We start from the raw sequence: 19057 nt of genomic DNA, 5'->3' as shown, positions 1-19057 counted from the left end.
TCCGTAAGGTTCCCACAAAAGTGTGTGTATGTGTTTGTGATCATGAGGAGGAGAATGGTGATAAACCAGATGAAGCAAAATGCAAACACTTGATGAGTCTGGGTAAAGGCTACAAAGGGCTATTCCAACTTTTCTGAAGCTTGAAATTACATCAAAATAAAATTTTACAAAAATTAAGTACAAAATTAATAAAGGACAGGGCCACTTTTGCCCATCTAAGTGTGGTTCTTCAAAAAAAAAAATTTGAAAATTTTCTATATCATAATTCCAACTTTGGATAGTTCTATTCCTGTTATAATTCAACTCATTTGTAGACCTGATTTGTGTCTGTATTTCACATGATCAACCTAGAGACAATACCTGGAAATGAAATTAATTAAATCTTTCTGTCAGATCTAATTCACACATGGTTTCGTGTTTGTTCTAAAAGGTGGTATTTTGGCAGATGAGACAGAACCACATTTAGATGTTATTAGGAAGATCCTACATCATGACCCAGAGCATAAGTAATGGCCACGTCCCCCTCTTTCTTTGTGCTGTCAAGCATTTACAATACAGTAAATGTAAATGCCTACATAAAGTGTATTTGGGAGATCATGTATTTTTTTTTAAGTTTATTTATTTTGCGAGAGCGAGAGCAGAGGAGGGGCAGAGAGGAAGAAAGAATCCCAGGCAGGCTCTGCACTGACAGCGCAAAGCCTGACGCGGGGCCTGAGCTCATGGATTCGTTAAGACCATGCTCTGATCCGAAATCAAGAGTCGGATACTTAACCGACTGAACCACCCAGGCGCCCCTGTGAAATGTCTTTATTTATCGTTTTTATTACTTTAACATTTTATAATGCAAGAACCATGATCAGCAGTCACCTGCTTTCATATGACAGTTTGAGAAAATGATATACTTAAGAATATAAGGGTCTACTGACACAAGTAATTTTTTAAAAGAGAAAAATCCATATTCAGATTTTTGTGTTATCAAGTAAAGGTCATGCTATGTAACTTTTATTATTTTAATTTTTTTGTCAGCTCCGAGACCTTCCCAATGCATGTAATGTTTTGTCATTTTATTATCTTCTGATAGAAAGCAAAAAGAGGCTCTCTCCGGAGAATAAACTCTGAACCCACAGCTCATGAGGCTGGTGAATTTTTATAATCCTTTTTGACTGTGTGCTTTCCTTGAAGTGCCTTTTCTGGGCAAAGTGGACTGTCTCCCTACATTCAGTCATTTGTTGTGACTGATGCAGTAGCAGTACGGACTGGCCACAGCAAAGGGGAACCGGCTCAGTCAGGTTCCACCTCTAGGAGGCAGTGTGGGGTTAGAGGTTTAAGATCACAGGCCAAGTTCTAATTCACTGTGCCTTTGGACAGTTGTCCTGTGACAGTTCGTTCTGAGGCTCTGTCTTACCCCCTGTGAATTGAGACACGCCCTCATTGGGTTGCTCCATATGATAATTAAATGTCATAACACTAATCCCACCAGGAATCAGTTAGCTGTCAGAATACCAATACATAAAACTGAAAGCCTTGCCTGTGATAACTAGGACTTTGTTGCTCGTGTCCCTTCACTTGGACCCTTCACATTGTTGATGGTCGACAGTCCTCAGTGTAGTGTGTAGAGAGGCTGGGACGAATATATGGGAGTTGTAGTTCAAGGCGTGGCCTCCCATCTAGATTGGGAGGAGGTGGATTATGTCATTTAGTGCTAAAGTTGATTTACCTTGATTGGGATGGCAATTTACTATACATTTTTTGCAAAAGGCTAATCTAGGAATATAGCTGTAAAAGTAATCCAGATCTTTGGTAGTCTGCGTCTTTGTGCTAGCTTGGAAAATCCATGGTTTGTCTTAAATTTGTGTTTTCTCTTGTTTTATAATATATTAATATTTAATAGGTTCTTGTTAATATTTGTTTTTTGTAAGTTTCTGCAGTGCAGGTACCTTAGTGTCTCCTTCCTCAGCCAGATTTGGGAAGGGCCAAATATATATATTTCACTATTCAGGTTATAATTGCATTGAAGGTTCCCAGCCCCCCTGCCCCCGTTGTCCTGGTGGGGATTTTTGAGTTACTAATTAAATTCTTAACCTCTAGTTCTCTTCCTTTGACATGTGGGAGTTGCTTTTTCCAAAACAAAAGGGAAAGACTAGATCCAAGAAATTTTCTGACTTTCATTAACACATCCTTTTTTTACGGAGGGCTAAGAGGAATGTGCCTGTTTAGAGAGCCTTTCTTAAGTCAAGATGGGAATGAATTGCACCTGTGTGAAATGACGACTTGTTTAAAAGGTCGTAACCTCCCAGTGATAGTGGAGGAAATGAGTTCATCTATACTTTTTGTTCAGGGTGAAGGAAAAGTTAAATTAATAGTTGAAATAATATCTGCCTACTGTATGGCGTCGCTCTTTCTTCTAACAACGATTTGTAGCCCTTGGATGTTTGGCCTTCCGCTTGTTAACTGTTGCATTTTTAACTTATGTCCTTTGATTTATAAAAGAAAAACCGTACGTTTTAATAATTGGGTTGTGAGAGGTAACTTTCTGATACTGTAGAGTTGGGTTTGACATAGTGGCTGAGAAAGGACTTCCTCTCAGGCAGGAGTGTGCTTAGGGTTCACTGCCTTTCCTACTTGTTTTAGCAAGAGAGAGAATTTTTTAAGGCAGAACAATTTTTGGAAGTCTGATGAGTCAGGCACGTAGTGTGACTGTACTCTCTGGCTTTCAGCTGTGTAACCTTAGGTGAGTGATTGAACTTCCTGAGCCTTGTTTTCTTTAAATTGGGGTCAGGCTAATTATGTTGTTGTTGTTTTTTTTTTTTTTTTTTCTTTTTTTTTGGTGGAGGGAGAAGGAAAGGGGCAGGTATAAAACAAGCTGCATCGATTCTGAAGTCTTGTATCTTTTTTTCTTAGTGCCTTGGGATGAGGGATGATGTTTAAGAATCAAAAGAAACTTAACAAGGAACTTAAACGCCTATAACAAAGTTCCTGGGCTGTAGAGCAAGAGACCCCTGTGTTAACACCTTTGCAGCCCTTCTCTCTGAGGAAGACTTTTCATCCAGAACTGGATTTACATCTTACTTTGCCCAGTAGCTGGCTCCTAGCTTGTCACACATAGTAGGTGTGACTTGTCAATGAATGCCTGCTGGTAATGCAATTCCACACTAATAGTCAGCTAGCAGGATTTTATTTTAGCCTCGTGCTTGGATTCAATTACTTTTTGTTGAAGGAACTCATTAATGAACTGTCTGGCAGACTTTGGCCCATTGATACTAAAGGCTTTTGGATTGAATGTGCTATATTAAGGATTCAACTGCTATTTCTAGTCAGGGAGTAAATGAGGTTTACTGTCTCTCAGAACTTGGTTAGAAACCAGAAATCTGAGCAGTCTGCCAGTGGACCCACTCTGTGCAGGCAGCAGTAAATGGCTGGGATTAGGAGACCCGAGAGCAGGGTGGGGTCTCGGGAGCACAAAGCAGCAGGCAGGGCAGGAGGCAGTGCCATCTCTGACACTTCTTCCACTCTTGGGACTTCACAGGATTTCATTTGTGGGAAAGTTAGAAAGTCAACAAAGCAGTTTCTTGAGAACCCTTCTAACGAATAGCGTGTTAGAGGCGCTTGTTAAAGGCAGCTGGAACTAAGCTAGTTTTGGTGGCATCTTCTGAAATGCTAAGTTGTTAAGGGGGCTGCTTCCAAATTGTGTAACTCTAGATGCGCAGTTTTGGTGGGCCTGGGGGTTGGGGGGTGGCGACACTGGTAACTTGGTAACTAGAAACGGGTAACTAGTTACTAGAAAACCAGGCCCAGCTGTATGTAAACAGCATTCCATACAAGTTCCTGGAGGGCAAGAGTAGTGCCTTCAGGTTTTAATTTCTTTGTTTTTTCCCCATATTGTCCACAGCAGCCATTGTTTGATGTCCTGTGACTGAGAAACCGGCCTTTTCACTTCAATAGTATGCCTTTGGAGATGGAGCCCAAAATGAGCAAGCTTGCCTTCGGGTGCCAGAGGAGCTCCACATCTGACGACGACTCTGGCTGTGCCCTGGAGGAGTATGCCTGGGTGCCCCCAGGCCTGCGGCCAGAGCAGGTGGGACCTCATCACCCCATGTGCTCTGTTTACCAACAACATTTCAGATTTTTTTGAGAAATGCTAAAAAATGTACAGACCATTCCTACCATTACTGACACGCTATGCTACCCTCCTTTGTCCTTACTCTCTGGGTAGTATAAATTTTTGCTTTTGAAGGGCATACTTAATTTCTTCGCTCTTGGGAGAGAGTGAGAGGAATTTAAACTTTTTGAAGACATCAAGTAACAATAGAAAGGTAATGAAAGGAAAGAGGAACATTTCCATGCCAGCTCTGAGCAATGGTTTTGCTTTGGAAGAGATGAGAAGTACAGAGCTGTAAGAAATCACCTGAAGTGTTATTGCTTAGACGTTTGACCTTTGATAACCTGACACGTAAAAGAATCTGTCACCAGAGTGGATTGCAAAAAAAAAAAAAATAATAATAATAATTTTATGCTTTGTTTGTATTGTTACTTTAAGACGAGAATATTGTATATGCAGAGTTTTATTTCCCCAATATCCTTATAATGATGAACTTACTAAAAATTGCTGGTGACAGATGCAGGTGAAGCCATAGTTTGAAATAAAAGGTCCCAGCTGGGTGTATGGCTGCTCCTAAGTTATGGGGGTGTCCTGCATGGTGGGGGACTTTTCTGAGGATAGGGGCTCCCTACTCATCCTGGCACAGTACCCGGTGCACATGGAACTGGTATTCAGTAAGCACTCCTAACTGTAAAAGCTTCTGTGGCTGACACAATGGGGAGGGAGGGTGGTGTGCTGGCACACTGGTTAGGAAAGCAAACTTACTAGCAGAAAACCCCTTCTTTCAGCTTACGATTGGGTAGGTTTTATGTGATAGAAAGATAAACTGAAGCAGACAAGCCCCTAGTTCCCTGATCTTTTCCCCTTGAACCACCTTGATTCTCAGCACTGCAAAGTACTCTACACGCATTAAGGGATATTCCTTGAAATACCATGGGAAAAAAAAAAAAAAAAAACAAACAGAAATGGAGTTCTCCTTTCAAAGTGACCTCAGTACAGCTCAGTATGGCCCCCCTCCAGTTTCCGTGGGGAAACGGACTCCGGGTATTTAGAAAATAACACCCATGGAAGCAAAGAAAGCTGATGCTTGAGAGAACCTGATAAGGGAGAGTTTACACAGTTTAACAAAACAGCTTTTGTCTTTGTGACGTGTAAAATTCAGAGAGCAAATTGAGTGTGCTTGTGTAGTGTCTGGGTTTTGGGCGGTGTCACACAGCCTGTGTGGTCATACGCAGCACTCACCCGGCATTCTTTCTTGGCTGACCCTAGGGAGATAGGCTGAGGAATAGTAGCATTAAGTGTGCACATTTTATGGTGCATAATTTATGATGCCCCTAATTGTCACTACAAATTACATTCCTGAAGAGCAATTTAGCAGCTGGATGCTAGCTATCTGAAGATTTGCAGTTCTGCTGAGTTGGCTCAGCTGGTCTTCTCATTAGCTACAAGAGGCCAAACCCTGTACCTAAAGGGAAAGGTAACTTTCTAAGATGGAATGTAAGCTAAGATGTTCACTTCCGGTATGCTGATGTCCTTGTTTTTCATCTCTTGCCCAGATCCAGCTCTATTTTGCTTGCTTACCAGAGGAAAAGGTTCCTTATGTTAACAGCCCTGGAGAGAAACATCGAATTAAACAGCTCTTGTACCAGTTGCCACCACATGATAATGAGGTAAAATAACAGGAAGCAGCCTAATTTAAAGAAAAAAAAATACACCCTAAACATTGAGCTGCCTCTCATAAACCCTACCTCCTCACTGGCCAGGGCTCTTTTGCCTTTCTTCAGTTAAAATTTGCCTTGAGAATACAGCTTTCCATTCTTTGAGAGAGAAAAGGGTGTCAGTGCAATAAACTTAACAACAAGTTGTTTTTCATAGTGTTTGCAGCCACCCACCACTTATCAGGAACCTATAAATTCCTGAGATTTCCCTGCCCCTTCATCTAGAGTCAGTGCTTTCTGGTAGTTAGGGCTGGCCCTGCAGTTGAGTGCCTGTAGAATGGAGAGTGAAAGTGGCAATTAACAAGTTTAAACCTTTTGTAGAAAGGTTAATGTCTTCCAGTTTTTTTAAGTATCTCTGATAAAAGTTTAAACACTCCTTATTTTTTTAAAAAAAGATCCTTCAAATTGCATTTCCCTTTTGTGGGAGAGGCTATAAGATTTGATGTCATTTTAAAGGTACAGTGTCATTTTTAAATTGGGGATTTATGGGGCAGGCCAGTTAAACTTGCTCTTTGCCGAAACTCTAACCCTGGAAATACTGAATTGGTGAGGGAGACTGGGTGCTCCAGGGTGGTGCTTCTGTTTTCTTCTCTCTGAAGGTGCGGTATTGCCAGTCGCTGAGTGAAGAGGAGAAGAAAGAATTGCAGGTGTTCAGTGCTCAAAGGAAGAAAGAAGCACTAGGAAGAGGAACGATTAAACTTTTGTCCAGAGCAGTGATGCACGCCGTGTGCGAACAGGTAGCACTGTCCAAGGATGAATAGTAGCTCGTGGTAGTGACGTGGATGGAGTATGGTTGGGGGTAGGTGACCGAGCTAGCACAGGTGTGGGCCCTAAAAGCCTCCAAAACATAAAAGGCAGCCTAGCTTTTTATTAAGTGGACATTAATGTTTATAACTGACAGGGGGAGTCAGTCTGCCCTTGTGTAAACATCAGGTGAAATCTGGGCATGGAGAGAGGTGCTGGGGTACACCCACTGTTCAAAACTGCAGAAACAGAATGAAGACGTTCAGACACTTCCTGGCTCAGAGTAGGAAATGTATCCAATAGGAGGCTGGCTCAGGAAAAGGACTCTTCATGTGACTTGGATGAAACCATTCTTAGAAACGGTCTAGTGTGGTAGTGTTATCTGAGGCATGTTCATTCCAGTTAAGAATCAGAAATAATCCAGCATTAAAGAGCTATTTAATCACTAACAGGAGGGGCCACAAATAAAAGCTTTCTTGACAAAATGGAACTTAGTGTAAAGTAGGAAAGGCTGAGCATCCAGTTCTTAAGGATCATCTAAATTTCAAATCCTTTTGTTTTTAGTGTGGGTTGAAGATAAATGGAGGTGAAATTGCAGTGTTTGCCTCTCGTGCGGGCCCTGGAGTGTGCTGGCACCCTTCCTGTTTTGTCTGCTACACGTGCAACGAGCTGCTGGTCGACCTCATCTATTTTTATCAGGATGGAAAAATTCACTGTGGCAGGCACCATGCTGAACTGCTCAAACCACGGTGTTCAGCATGTGATGAGGTAAAAAAATAAAAAAATAAAAAATAAAAAAATTTATCCCTTAACACTGGAAAAAATAAGCTTCTAGTAAGCCAGTATTCCACTGTTCACATCTAAGCAAAATATAAATATCTCCTGCTTTTGCTGTCTGTATATTTTTAAGATAATCTTGTACATTCATATAATGGAATAATATGCAGCTAATAAAGAGAAGGCAGCAGGTGTGTTTGTGCATTGACAAGTAGGATGTCCTTGATGGATTGTGGGAGAAGAAAACCAGTTGCAAGAATATTAAGTAGTAGATAATCTTCTTTTTGTTAAATAAAGGGAGAGTAAGTCGAGATTGTGTATATATCTGTATACACTCAGAACTAGTATGGAAAGACATACACTGAGTTAACAGTGGTTACCCCTGGGGCATGTGGGAAGGGATGGTGGTGTAAAAGGAATTTTTTTTAAGCTTTTTATTTTAAAGTAATTTTAGATTTACGGAAGACTTGAAGGGATGACAGAGAGTTCTGTAGACCCTTTCCCAGCTTCCCTTATTGTTAAACATCCTACCTAGCCATGGTATATGCATCAAAACTAAGAAATTAACATTGGCATAATACCATTAACTACAGACTTTATTTAGATTTCCAGTTTTTCTGCTAGTGTCTCTTTTCTATTCCAAGATCGAATCCAGGGTACCTTATTGCATTTATTCTGTATCTCCTCAGTCTCCTTCAATCAGTGACAGTTCACTTTCAGTGCTTACTTTTATACATTTATGTTTTTAGTTTTTTTCAATAATATGCAATTTGAATTTTCTTTGAAACCAAAATTATAAAAAATAAAGTCTTTAATCTGGAGATGACCACCAGGTCAAATGAAACATTATCTACACGTGCTGTTCACACAGCACAGCATCTGGATAGCTGTAACTGCTGATTCTGCAGACATTTTTATGAGTTTAGTATCAAAATACAGACTACTAAATTATTTCAATGTTAATGTATTCTTTGCCAGATTATGCCAACAAAGTGTGACTGGAGAGCAAAAATATGACCAAATGAATGATCTCCGACGTAAAAATCTGTTTTTTGTTTTAAGTTTAAGCAAGCACTGAGTTTCTCTTTTTCAGCATTTTCAATTCCTGCTTTTATTTCATATCTAAATCAAGTAAGATGTGAGCCTGAGGCTATAAGAACCAAGGTTATCTAGTTAAGTGATTTCTTTAAGAGCCAGTGTCTGTCAGTTGTCCAGAAAACATGCAGTTACTTGGCCTCTAGAAGAGCTCATCATGATCTTTTCATCCCATTTCTTTTTAAAGATAATTTTTGCTGATGAGTGCACAGAAGCTGAGGGTCGCCATTGGCACATGAAACACTTCTGCTGCCTTGAGTGTGAAACGGTCCTGGGGGGACAGAGATACATCATGAAGGATGGCCGCCCATTTTGCTGCGGCTGTTTTGAGTCTCTCTATGCAGAGTACTGTGAGACCTGTGGGGAGCACATCGGTAAGTGTGTAGCCGGCCTATGATTGTCCAGTCTCTGTGTGGGTTTGTTTTATAGAACTTACAGGGACATGTACAGATCTTAAATGTTTTAGTTTGAGGACTTTTGACAATGGATATGTAGTCAGCTGTCATTATTTGCGATGGTTGTGTTCTATAAAGTCGCCTGAGTTACTGGACCATTGCTCCTCGGGGACAGTCAGGGTTGGGGTCCTGCAAGGCTCTGGTCACATTTTCATGAACTGCTCAACAGATAATCTTGTTTCATGTATGTCTTAGTTTAAACACACCTTATTTAGTGTATACAGATTCACTAATATTGAACTCGTAGCCAAGAGCACTGTAGCTCATGCCTGAATGAAGCTGTTAGATCTAACACACTTACGTGCTCTATACGGCACATCACAGCCTTCTTGAGCTCAGGGACAGTATACAGCACTTCAGCACTATGCTTGGGAGCCCTTTTAAACAGCGGAATCAACACAAAGCCCAAAAATGCAAAGAAAACTTGATAATAAATCGACCATTGCTCTGTCAGCTGTTATAGTATGAGTGCAGAGACAAACGACAGAGCGTCGGTTGTTTGACCTCAGCTTGGGAACATGGCACATCAGTTGACTCAGATTTTTCATCATTCTGCACCTGTCAGCAAATAACCCTGAAAGCTCTGCAAGTATTGATTCTGCGGGTATAGATACATTTTAGTAAGTAGGCAAATTCAAAAATATGGGATTTGTGAATAATGACAATTAACTGTACATGTGTGACCCACAGCCCTTTCAAGATACAGACATTTCCATCACCTTTTAGAGTTCCCCCATACAAACATTCTTGTCTTTGTCTTCCTTTATTTCAAGATTGAACTGTAACCCCCTACTCTGTCCTTCTTCAAAACAGGTGTCGACCATGCACAGATGACCTATGATGGGCAGCACTGGCATGCTACAGAAGCCTGCTTTTCTTGTGCCCAGTGTAAAGCTTCTTTGTTGGGGTGTCCCTTCCTTCCCAAACAAGGTCAGATTTATTGCTCGAAAACATGCAGCCTTGGTGAAGACGTCCATGCCTCTGATTCTTCTGACTCTGCATTTCAGTCAGCTCGATCAAGAGACTCTCGAAGAAGTGTCCGGATGGGCAAGAGCAGTCGGTCAGCAGATCAGTGTAGACAGTCTCTTCTTTTGTCGCCTGCTCTGAACTACAAGTTTCCTGGCCTATCAGGCAATGCTGATGACACCCTTTCTCGGAAATTGGAGGATCTGAGTCTCGCCAGGCAGGGAGGTTTCGTCAATGAAGAATTTTGGAAAGGCAGAGTGGAGCACGAAACCCCAGAAGACCCTGAAGAATGGGCTGAGCATGAAGATTATATGACGCAGCTCCTCCTCAAGTTTGGTGATAAAAGCCTCTTTCAGCAGCCGCCCAGTGAGCTAGATATACGAGCCAGTGAGCACTGGATATCTGATAACATGGTTAAAAATAAGACCGAGTTAAAGCAAAATAACCAGAGCCTTGCAAGTAAAAAATACCAGTCTGATATGTATTGGGCACAGTCACAAGATGGACTAGGCGATTCTGCTTATGGCAGCCACCCAGGCCCTGCAAGCAGTAGAAGGCTCCAGGAATTGGATCTGGACCATGGGGCTTCAGGCTATAATCACGATCAAACACACTGGTATGAAGATTCCCTGGAGTGTTTGTCAGACTTGAAACCAGAGCAAAGTGTTCGAGATTCTATGGATTCTTTGGCTTTATCTAATATCACAGGTACGCAATCTAGGGATTATGGGGTTTTTGGAAAAAAGAGCCACTAAAAAATTTATTCTACAAACTACAGTTCAGCAGTAGGGCCCATGTTACGAAAAACTGTAGACCAAGGGAAGGAAGAAGTTTACATCAAACGCCAAACGCTAACAAAATAAACGTGAGCATACGTGTTTAATAGAAGCTTCTTGAATAGGTATTATCCTTATTTTAAAGAGGAGGAAATTGATTTATGTGGATAATGGAGTCTGCATCTGTGTCTGAAAGATCCTGTGCTCTTAAGATTTGCTGTAGGAATTTCAAGATGCTAAAATCAGCATGTGTGCTTTATAAGCTCATGGCATCTTTTATATTTTTCTGAGTTGCCCGCTGGCAACAGATAGCTCAAAAATAGCTGAATGTTTTTTATGCAGATTAAAAAATAATTTCACTTTAATGTTTTCAAAGCATATTCGTATCAGTTATCTACATTTTACCCTTAAAATGATCCTGAGCTGTATCAAGTGGGTATTACTTAGTATGTGTTACACATGAGGAAACTTAAATCACCAAGAGGCTAAATGCCTAACTTTACATAGGTTTTTAAAGGCACGACTGAGTCTGGAACCCACCCCCTCCTGAATCTCACATTTGCGTTAAGTCTTTGAACACAGAAATATTACTGGTCCGTGGCTAGCAAAGGCTGTGGCTAGTTTCATAGTCCAACTGATAATATTCAGTCCTTTCATAAAGGTTATGTTACTGTAATATAGGCAGGAAAGGCTTTACTGGCTGCCCTGTGCCAGAAATAACCCTGGCAAGAAGGAATTAAGACAGCTAGCTACCCTCCTAGTTTCTGTTGGACTTGTCAAAGATGAGGCAGGCCAACAATAAAGGGGAGTTGAAGAATGTGGGTGGGACTGAATTAAGCATATCCTGTTTGCTGGGCTCTGTGTTTTAACACTTAGTATCAAAAACAGACCTCACTGGGTACACAAAGTGTTAGGGCTGACATTCCTTGACAATAATGGGCTGAGAAACAGGCTCCCTCTAGAAAGTAGGAAGTTTATGTAGTCTCTAGGTGACAATAGTCTGTACCATGCCCTAGTCACTTACAGTCTGCTGGGCTATATTTACTTGTTTCGACTTGCCTGGGCCCTATTAAAAAAGGAGAGCAATATCTGTTTTGAGAAGAGCTTTATTAAAGTAAAATTAATCTGAGAGTGGCATATGTTACAGAGGTAAAGGGGGAAGAAGACTGGATATGATGATCTAGGTGTCAGGGCTTGGCAAACTTCTCCTGTAAAGGGCTAGATAGCACTTTTTAGATTATACAGTCTCTGTTGCAGCCATTCAACTCTGTCACTGCAGAAAGCAATGATAGACCATGTGTAAGTGAATAGGTGTGGCTGTGTTCCAGTGAAACTTTATCCACAAATAGGCTGTGGGCCAAATGTGGCCCTTGGGCTGTGGTTTGCTGACCAGTAAACTAGGTATAAAAGGATGATAACTGTGGCCATGTGGATGCAAAGGAAGGGATTGATTAGAGAGATGTTCAAGTGAAGTAGTCTGGCTTTAATGTATCACGAAGCAGAAGCTTCTGTGTGTCATGTTCTACATGTGGAGAAGTTTCAAAATGCTGCTCGTGACATGTGCTATAACGTCTGGCCACAAAAGAGCTGGGCTTGTAAGAGGCTATGCCCCCTGTATCGATGATAAAAGTCAAACCTTCTCAAGTGCATGTTGGTTTTACCTAGTGGGTGTTAATCAAACACTGACACTTGGGAGAATTTTCTTTGAGATGCTTCCTTTCAGTAGCTTGTGTGTAGTAATTGTCAGAAGATCACATTTTGTCTTGGTTTTTCTTCTAGGGGCTTCAGTGGATGGAGAAACCAAGCCGAGACCCTCATTATATTCCCTGCAAAACTTTGAGGAAATGGAGGCAGAAGATTGTGAGAAAATGAGCAATATGGGGACTTTGAACTCTTCCATGTTGCACAGGAGCACAGAGTCCTTGAAGAGTCTAAATTCAGAGTTGTGTCCAGAAAAAATCATGCCTGAGGAGAAACCAGTAGTACATCTGCCAGTACTGAGAAGATCCAAGTCTCAATCCAGACCACAGCAGGTCAAGTTTTCAGATGACGTCATTGACAATGGAAACTATGACAACGTTGAAATCCGGCAGCCTCCGATGAGTGAAAGGACTCGAAGACGGGTCTACCATTTTGAAGAGAGGGGATCCCGGTCTCATCACCATCGCCGCAGGAGAAGTAGGAAGTCCCGTTCTGACAATGCCCTGAATCTGGTCACAGAAAGAAAATACTCTCCCAAGGACAGACTGCGGCTTTACACCCCCGATAACTATGAGAAATTTATACAGAATAAAAGTGCCCGGGAAATCCAAGCATACATCCAGAATGCTGATCTGTATGGACAGTACGCCCATGCCACCTCCGATTACGCACTGCAGAACCCAGGAGTGCCTAGGTTTCTGGGACTCTACGGTGAGGACGATGATTCCTGGTGCTCCTCCACCTCCTCCTCCTCCGACTCAGAAGAAGAAGGATATTTTCTTGGACAACCAATTCCTCAACCCCGGCCACAGAGATACGCCTACTATACAGATGACCTTTCGAGCCCAACTTCTGCACTCCCCACTCCTCAGTTTGGTCAGAGGACAACTAAATCCAAGAAGAAAAAGGGACACAAGGGCAAAAACTGTATTATTTCTTAACCTAGTAGCTGTGGGGATCATATTTAAACTGCCATTAACCATCTTGAATCCTATCTTTTTTCTTCATAGGAAAGTTGCTAAAATAGTTTGAAGTGCTTTGCCCATGTAAATGAGACCCCTGCTGCTGTTTACAGTGTCAGATTAACCTTTGGAAGGTGTGATTTCTCCAGTTTGCCCTCCTTGGATGGTGCCAGGTTGATGCCACATCTTGTGCCTGTCAGGTGCATTACAGCCCTATGTAGCGGTTTTGGTCTCCAATCCTCAAGAGAATCCTCAAGAGACTGTCAGGAGGTGATTGGACGGGGGTGTTGATTTTAGACAATGGAGAACTCCCGCCACCTTTGTAAAGTGATAGTGTGTGTCCTTTGTCTACACCAGGTTGGCCCAGGTCCTGATCAGTCTGTCTTGTTGTGCGGCATGCACGTAGTCACGCTGACCCAGCCAATACTGTGCATCCCATCGTGTGAGGCCACCTCGTCCCCTTTCAGTTAGCCAGGTAAACGTTGCATTGTATTAGCTCCAGCTCCAGATTGAAAAAGACGTTGCTATTTATAATGTAGTATTTCATAGACTTAAGTGTATTCCTAATTTAACGGTGCAAATATTAATGTACATACTGTACAGTTCAGATTTTAAAGCTGATTATTTTTATATCCCTGAATTGCAAGACATTTGTTACACTGCAGTGCTAGATTTGTTGGAGAACCAGAAACAGCATTTATGGATGAAATGATTGCTTGTATTTTAGTCAGGGTTTATAAGCTTAGATGGCCAAATTTATATTGCCTAGTGATGGAAAGTTCAAATTTTTTGATTTTTTTCAATATTAAAAAGGCTCTGTATGCATGGTGGGGCTATGTAAATACTCTTTAAAACTATGGCCCTATTAATCTTACGAGTGCTATTTATGGGTCAAGCAATGTAAACTGTATAAATGTAAAAACAAACAAAAAAAACCCCCATACATATCCCTGGAATATATGGTAAAAACAAGTAGAAGCTGTTTGGGTGAATGTTTTTTTTCCCCCCTTGGGGATGGTAGGGGGTGCCTTTCCCATTTTCAACAGAGTGGTGATTATTTCCTGGGAAGAGACCAAAACTACAAGGATCTGCTTTAGAGGCAGAGGACTTTGTAGATTTAGTATTTGAAGAGAGGCTATTCCTTTCCTTTCCAGCTAACTTGTTGGCCTTTTTCTTTTAAAGTCTTTAGAGGATGCTGTGCCACTGACTACTTCAAGTTTATATGAGGTTCTGTTTCAAGGAACAATGATCTTGAATTTGAACTAATGAGCTGATATTTTTGCAATTCTTGCATATACGTTTCAGTCCTAAGTAAGGTCCTAGTGGTACCTTGGACCTATAGGAAGGTATTTAATAAATGCTTATTAATAAATAACGAACTACCTTTCTGAACACAGATATTTTCAAACATATCCAGGTAACTTCTGTTTAGCTCCCCTGTTCAGGCATGATTGCCCATTCTTATACCATTAACAGGCCACCATTTGACTCCTGCACATCCCCTTGTTCCTACTAGTAAGTGGGAAATAGAACTTGAGGCCCAGAGGCAAAGCTGTCCATGTTTACTGGACTGGGGAAAAGCTGTTAGGCCTTGGGGAAGGGGGATGTGAATCCAAGAGATAAACGAGTAGTCTAGCATCCCCTACACCCATCCCTGGAGAGGGCAGGGCTGTGTACGTGGGATGGACAGAGAACCTTCAGAAACACACAACTGGGGAGAGAGCCACTTACTCAACAAGTGTATCATTATTTCCGTGGTCTGGTTCATTTTAAAAAACATAGCAGTGAAAAGGAGATGCATGCACATGCTAACAAAAATCAAAACACACACACACACACTAACTCAAAAGATAGTGGCGTATCTCTTTTCACTCTTCATCTCCAGTCCATCAGGTCCCTCCCCAGAAGTAACCACTATTAATCATTTCTAGTGTCCTTCAGATGTTCAAAGCATATTTATGTAAATGTTTCTTTTAAAAATGGTAGCAAACTATACATGCATGCTTAGATTTGCTTTTTTCACTTTATGTGTGGACTTCCACATTAGCACAAATAGGTCTACCTCATTCTTTTCAGTGATGGTATAATACACCATAATCGACTTAACCATGGACTTGAATTTCCTCATGGATAACCTTATCCTGCATTGGCATATATGCACATAAATTCTGAGCAGCATAATTCCTGGGACAGAAGTGACGCATTTATAATTTCTTTTCCTCCAAAAGAAATCTGCCTGATCAACATTTACACTAACAATGTACAAGGGTGCTTGTTCCATCACAATCTCACATAAACAATTAGCAAATTTCTTGCTTTTGAAGACCTTTTCAGAACCTGAGCTGCCACAGTGGGCATCCTTTTAGAAAAGAATGCTGTGATGTGTTGTTTAGAAAAGACGAATAATAAATAGTAAACACTGATACATAGTCTGGAGAAATGTAGGTATGAACCTCGCTGTCCTCAGTAGTTTTCAAGTCATTCTCAAAAGATTAGTTCCTTTTGCTTCTGGCAACAGAGGGTCATGTAGATTGCTAAAGGCTTAAGGAAATGCATAACCTTTAAAGCTTTTAACTCTTGGTTAGTGGCAAAAAACAAAACTAGCTACAAAGGAAGGAAAAGAACTGCCTTGCAGTTCTGTGAAGAATTAGGCAAGAAAAGGAAGCATATAGTTGCCAACAGGTGTTCACAGATTTGGTTAACAAGAGTGCAAAGTATCTGGTCAGGTGGGTCTCAAGATAAATATCAAATGTTAAAACACTGTCTCTAATCTCTACACCTGTGAGACAGAACCCTTAACTGTTGCATTTTCCTCACTTCAGAGCAAATTGAACATTTTGCTTAAAGCCCACGAAGGGGCACCGAGTAAAATGTCAATGGGGACTCCTTTCGGCTCTGATTAAAAGAAGAAGATTCATTTTGTGTATGCATCTGCTATACTTTTTGCTCTGCCTTCTAGTTCCTGAGTTAAACGCACCAGAAGTAAAAGGAGGTATCACTTGCTGTCTAGCCCTCTTAGATACAAATCATGGGCCTTCTCAAAATAGTAGTAAAACTGGAACGGGCACCCAAGGCTGCTAGATTTCCAGGGATGGCACATGTCCCTGCCCAGCTGGTTCTTGGGTGATGGGTCCTGAAAGTATTGGTGTGGATAAATTTCAGGAGTGCCCCAAGGATTTTAGCAGAGGTATTATTAACACAGCATGGGCATACTTTGGTTTCTTGAGCTCTTCTTTTCTAATGGACACTTGACTACTGCCATGGAAAGGAGAACGAGTGTTGCTGGACCTCCCTTCACATTCTTAGAAACCAGGAATTTAAACATTTGCCAAATCTCCCGGCTTCTAAATGCTAGCGACAAATTCAAACATTTCTGAAACACTTTGAACAAAGTGAGCCTGCCATTGGCAAATCTCCAGTGCATGGGTTCTCTATTCTGCAGCCTGAAGGTGATTCCCCATTCCTCAGAGCTAATGAGGAAAGGCACAACTAATTACTATTTACAGAAATACTTGTGACCTTTTTTGATGCACAAAGGAGAAAAACTGAGATAAAATTCTAAGAGCCTCATTACCAATTCAATGCTGGTAACACAATTATGATAAAAATTCTTTTTAGTCAAATGAGAAAGTTGTTAATTGCCTGGTTCCATTTGCTAGCCATTCTTTGGAGTGATCTAAAACGGGAGGTGTGCTTGTGCACAGTCACAGGGGTTTTCTGCTAACACATTGAGAAGGTTCCCAGGTAAACTGGGCCAAGGATAAATGAACAGGAGCAACTGAATTTTGCACTTCTGAGCTCAAATTTTTCCAAGGTCACAGAATCATAAACTTCACTAGGGGAATGAAGTTTAACCGTAGCTTCCACAAAATGGTTTGGGAAGCCTGTATGGAACAAAAACATTGGGTATATATAGACTTGGCCGCAGGACTTGAGCTGATTCCTTATTTTTGAACAGAACCAGCTAGTTGGTGAAGTATTCCCATTTTAGGGATCAATTTTAGCCTCAGCTTTTCTTTTGGCAAAGGAAATTCACATCTCTTTACTGCTGTGTGTGCACAAGGTGCTGTTATGTCAACTTTAGACGTAACTTGTAGCCCATTCTCTGAAAGCATTTGATTCCAAACAACCATTTAAGAATATGAAGCCAGTTCTAATACAGTTGGGGAGCCTGGGTGACTCAGTCGGTTGAGCCTCTGACTTCAGCTCAGGTCATGATCTCACAGTTCATGAGCTGGAGCCCTGCATCAGGCTCTGTGCTGACAGCTTAGAGCCTGGAGCCTGCTTTGAGTTCTGTGTCTCCCTCCCTCTCTGTCCCCTCCCCTGCTCAGTCTGTCTGTCTCAAAAATAAACATTAACAAAAATAATAAAGAATATGAAGACAGTTCTCAAAAATGCCAATACTTGTCTTCGTGTTTCTAGATAAACGAACCGAGCAACTGACAACAGAAAAGATGGTTCCTAATCTAATACAAACCATCACCAAGCTTATCTTGCTGAGTGGTACAGAGCCCACTGGATGCCAGGATTCAGGAGATCTGGGTTAGGAGACACACCTCTCTCATTAACTCCAGCAGGTGAAGTGCTCTGACCCAGTTTCTACTTCTGTAAAATGAGAGTGCTAGGCCACCTCAAGGGTTTCCTTCCAGCTTCAGTATTCTGTGGAGACTGAACTGAATTTATAGGTCAGAAAAGTCTTGTAGCATAAAGTGTTTTTCCCTTTTCTGACTCTCTCATTTACCAACATTTGTGTCTGGCAAGGATTCCCGAAAGGATCTCTCCAAAGAGGGAGCAGGGAACTTTTTAAAGGGTTGGGGCTTTTTTCAGTTAATCTATTAATTAAATGTTTGGGACTCAGTGGGCATGGGTTAAAGTAAATCATGAGGAAAAAGTCTGAGGATGGTTACTTCCCTATCCGTGCCTATACTTAAAGCCGGCTTTGTCTTCATCAAGTAGACAGTTGGGAGACTACATAGAGTATGTTGAAGGCAAGTATTTTCTATTTTCTTCCCTCATGTTATTTCTCTCCAATTACCTAAAGTTTTGTTTTGGTTTTTCCCCCCCTACATCACAGAGGATTGCTACTGGTAGCAATCTTGTTCTTGAATCTCTGAATATGTTGTAAGCAAAGCTGAAAAGGTGTTAATTATGTTTAATTAATCTTGGTTCCCAGAATGGGTGAGTTGAATTACCAAGTTCCTTCCACTTAAATGGCTCTTCTCAAACTCTACCATAGGCCCAGGTACAGCGACCAAAGAGCTGAGTCCTGGGCAGCACTGTAGTCATGAGTGTTCTAACCCTACGTGCTAACTGCCTCATAAAAATTACCCTGATGAATCTCAAGTGGGTTTTACAAAATCGCTCCAAAACAGAAGTCATAGGAACCAATATGGAAGGTAGTAGCAACTGAGGATAAAATGGAAACCAAAAACCTACTGAACTAGGATTTGAATATTCTCAAGTTTTTTAAAAAGTTATTTTTCTGTCTCACTCATTACATTACACATTAACTGCACATACATCAAACAGCCAGTGTGTGCTAGAGTCAGGATGTTAACCTAGTTCCAAATGAACACCAAACCTTTCATTTCTTCCAAGAACACAGACTCCAGAGTTGAAGGATTTGGATACAACTCTGCCACTTCCAGCTATATGACCTTGGGCAACTTATAACTTCTCCTGCCCTTGATTGTAAAATGAGAATAAAATCTTCACTGGCTTATTATATGTGCAAGTGTAAGTATAAATCAAAAAACACTAGACG

At 41.2% G+C, this 19057-nt stretch overlaps 2 protein-coding genes across 5 annotated transcripts in view; one reads left to right on the top strand and one right to left on the bottom strand.

Moving 5' to 3' along the window:
- The window catches only part of PRICKLE1 (prickle planar cell polarity protein 1), a 110810-nt gene extending 96539 nt beyond the window's left edge, over nucleotides 1-14271 (top strand). For all 4 annotated transcript variants that reach the window (XM_049625304.1, XM_049625306.1, XM_049625305.1 and 1 more), the window contains exons 2-8: nucleotides 3890-4075; nucleotides 5656-5769; nucleotides 6417-6554; nucleotides 7126-7329; nucleotides 8621-8807; nucleotides 9702-10562; nucleotides 12410-14271. In XM_049625304.1, coding sequence (XP_049481261.1) covers nucleotides 3944-4075; nucleotides 5656-5769; nucleotides 6417-6554; nucleotides 7126-7329; nucleotides 8621-8807; nucleotides 9702-10562; nucleotides 12410-13272 — 2499 coding nt within the window. In that variant the 5' untranslated portion in view covers nucleotides 3890-3943 and the 3' untranslated portion in view covers nucleotides 13273-14271. The remainder of the gene's footprint in view (nucleotides 1-3889; nucleotides 4076-5655; nucleotides 5770-6416; nucleotides 6555-7125; nucleotides 7330-8620; nucleotides 8808-9701; nucleotides 10563-12409) is intronic.
- Nucleotides 1-19057, bottom strand: part of PPHLN1 (periphilin 1) — a 159581-nt gene that overhangs the window by 812 nt on the left and 139712 nt on the right. The window lies entirely within an intron of this gene.

The sequence above is a fragment of the Panthera uncia genome, chromosome B4 (assembly GCF_023721935.1).
Source record: "Panthera uncia isolate 11264 chromosome B4, Puncia_PCG_1.0, whole genome shotgun sequence".
NCBI classification, from domain to species: domain Eukaryota; kingdom Metazoa; phylum Chordata; class Mammalia; order Carnivora; family Felidae; genus Panthera; species Panthera uncia.
The sequence above is the reverse complement of the archived record's forward strand: the minus strand, read 5'-3'. Positions and strand labels throughout refer to the sequence as shown.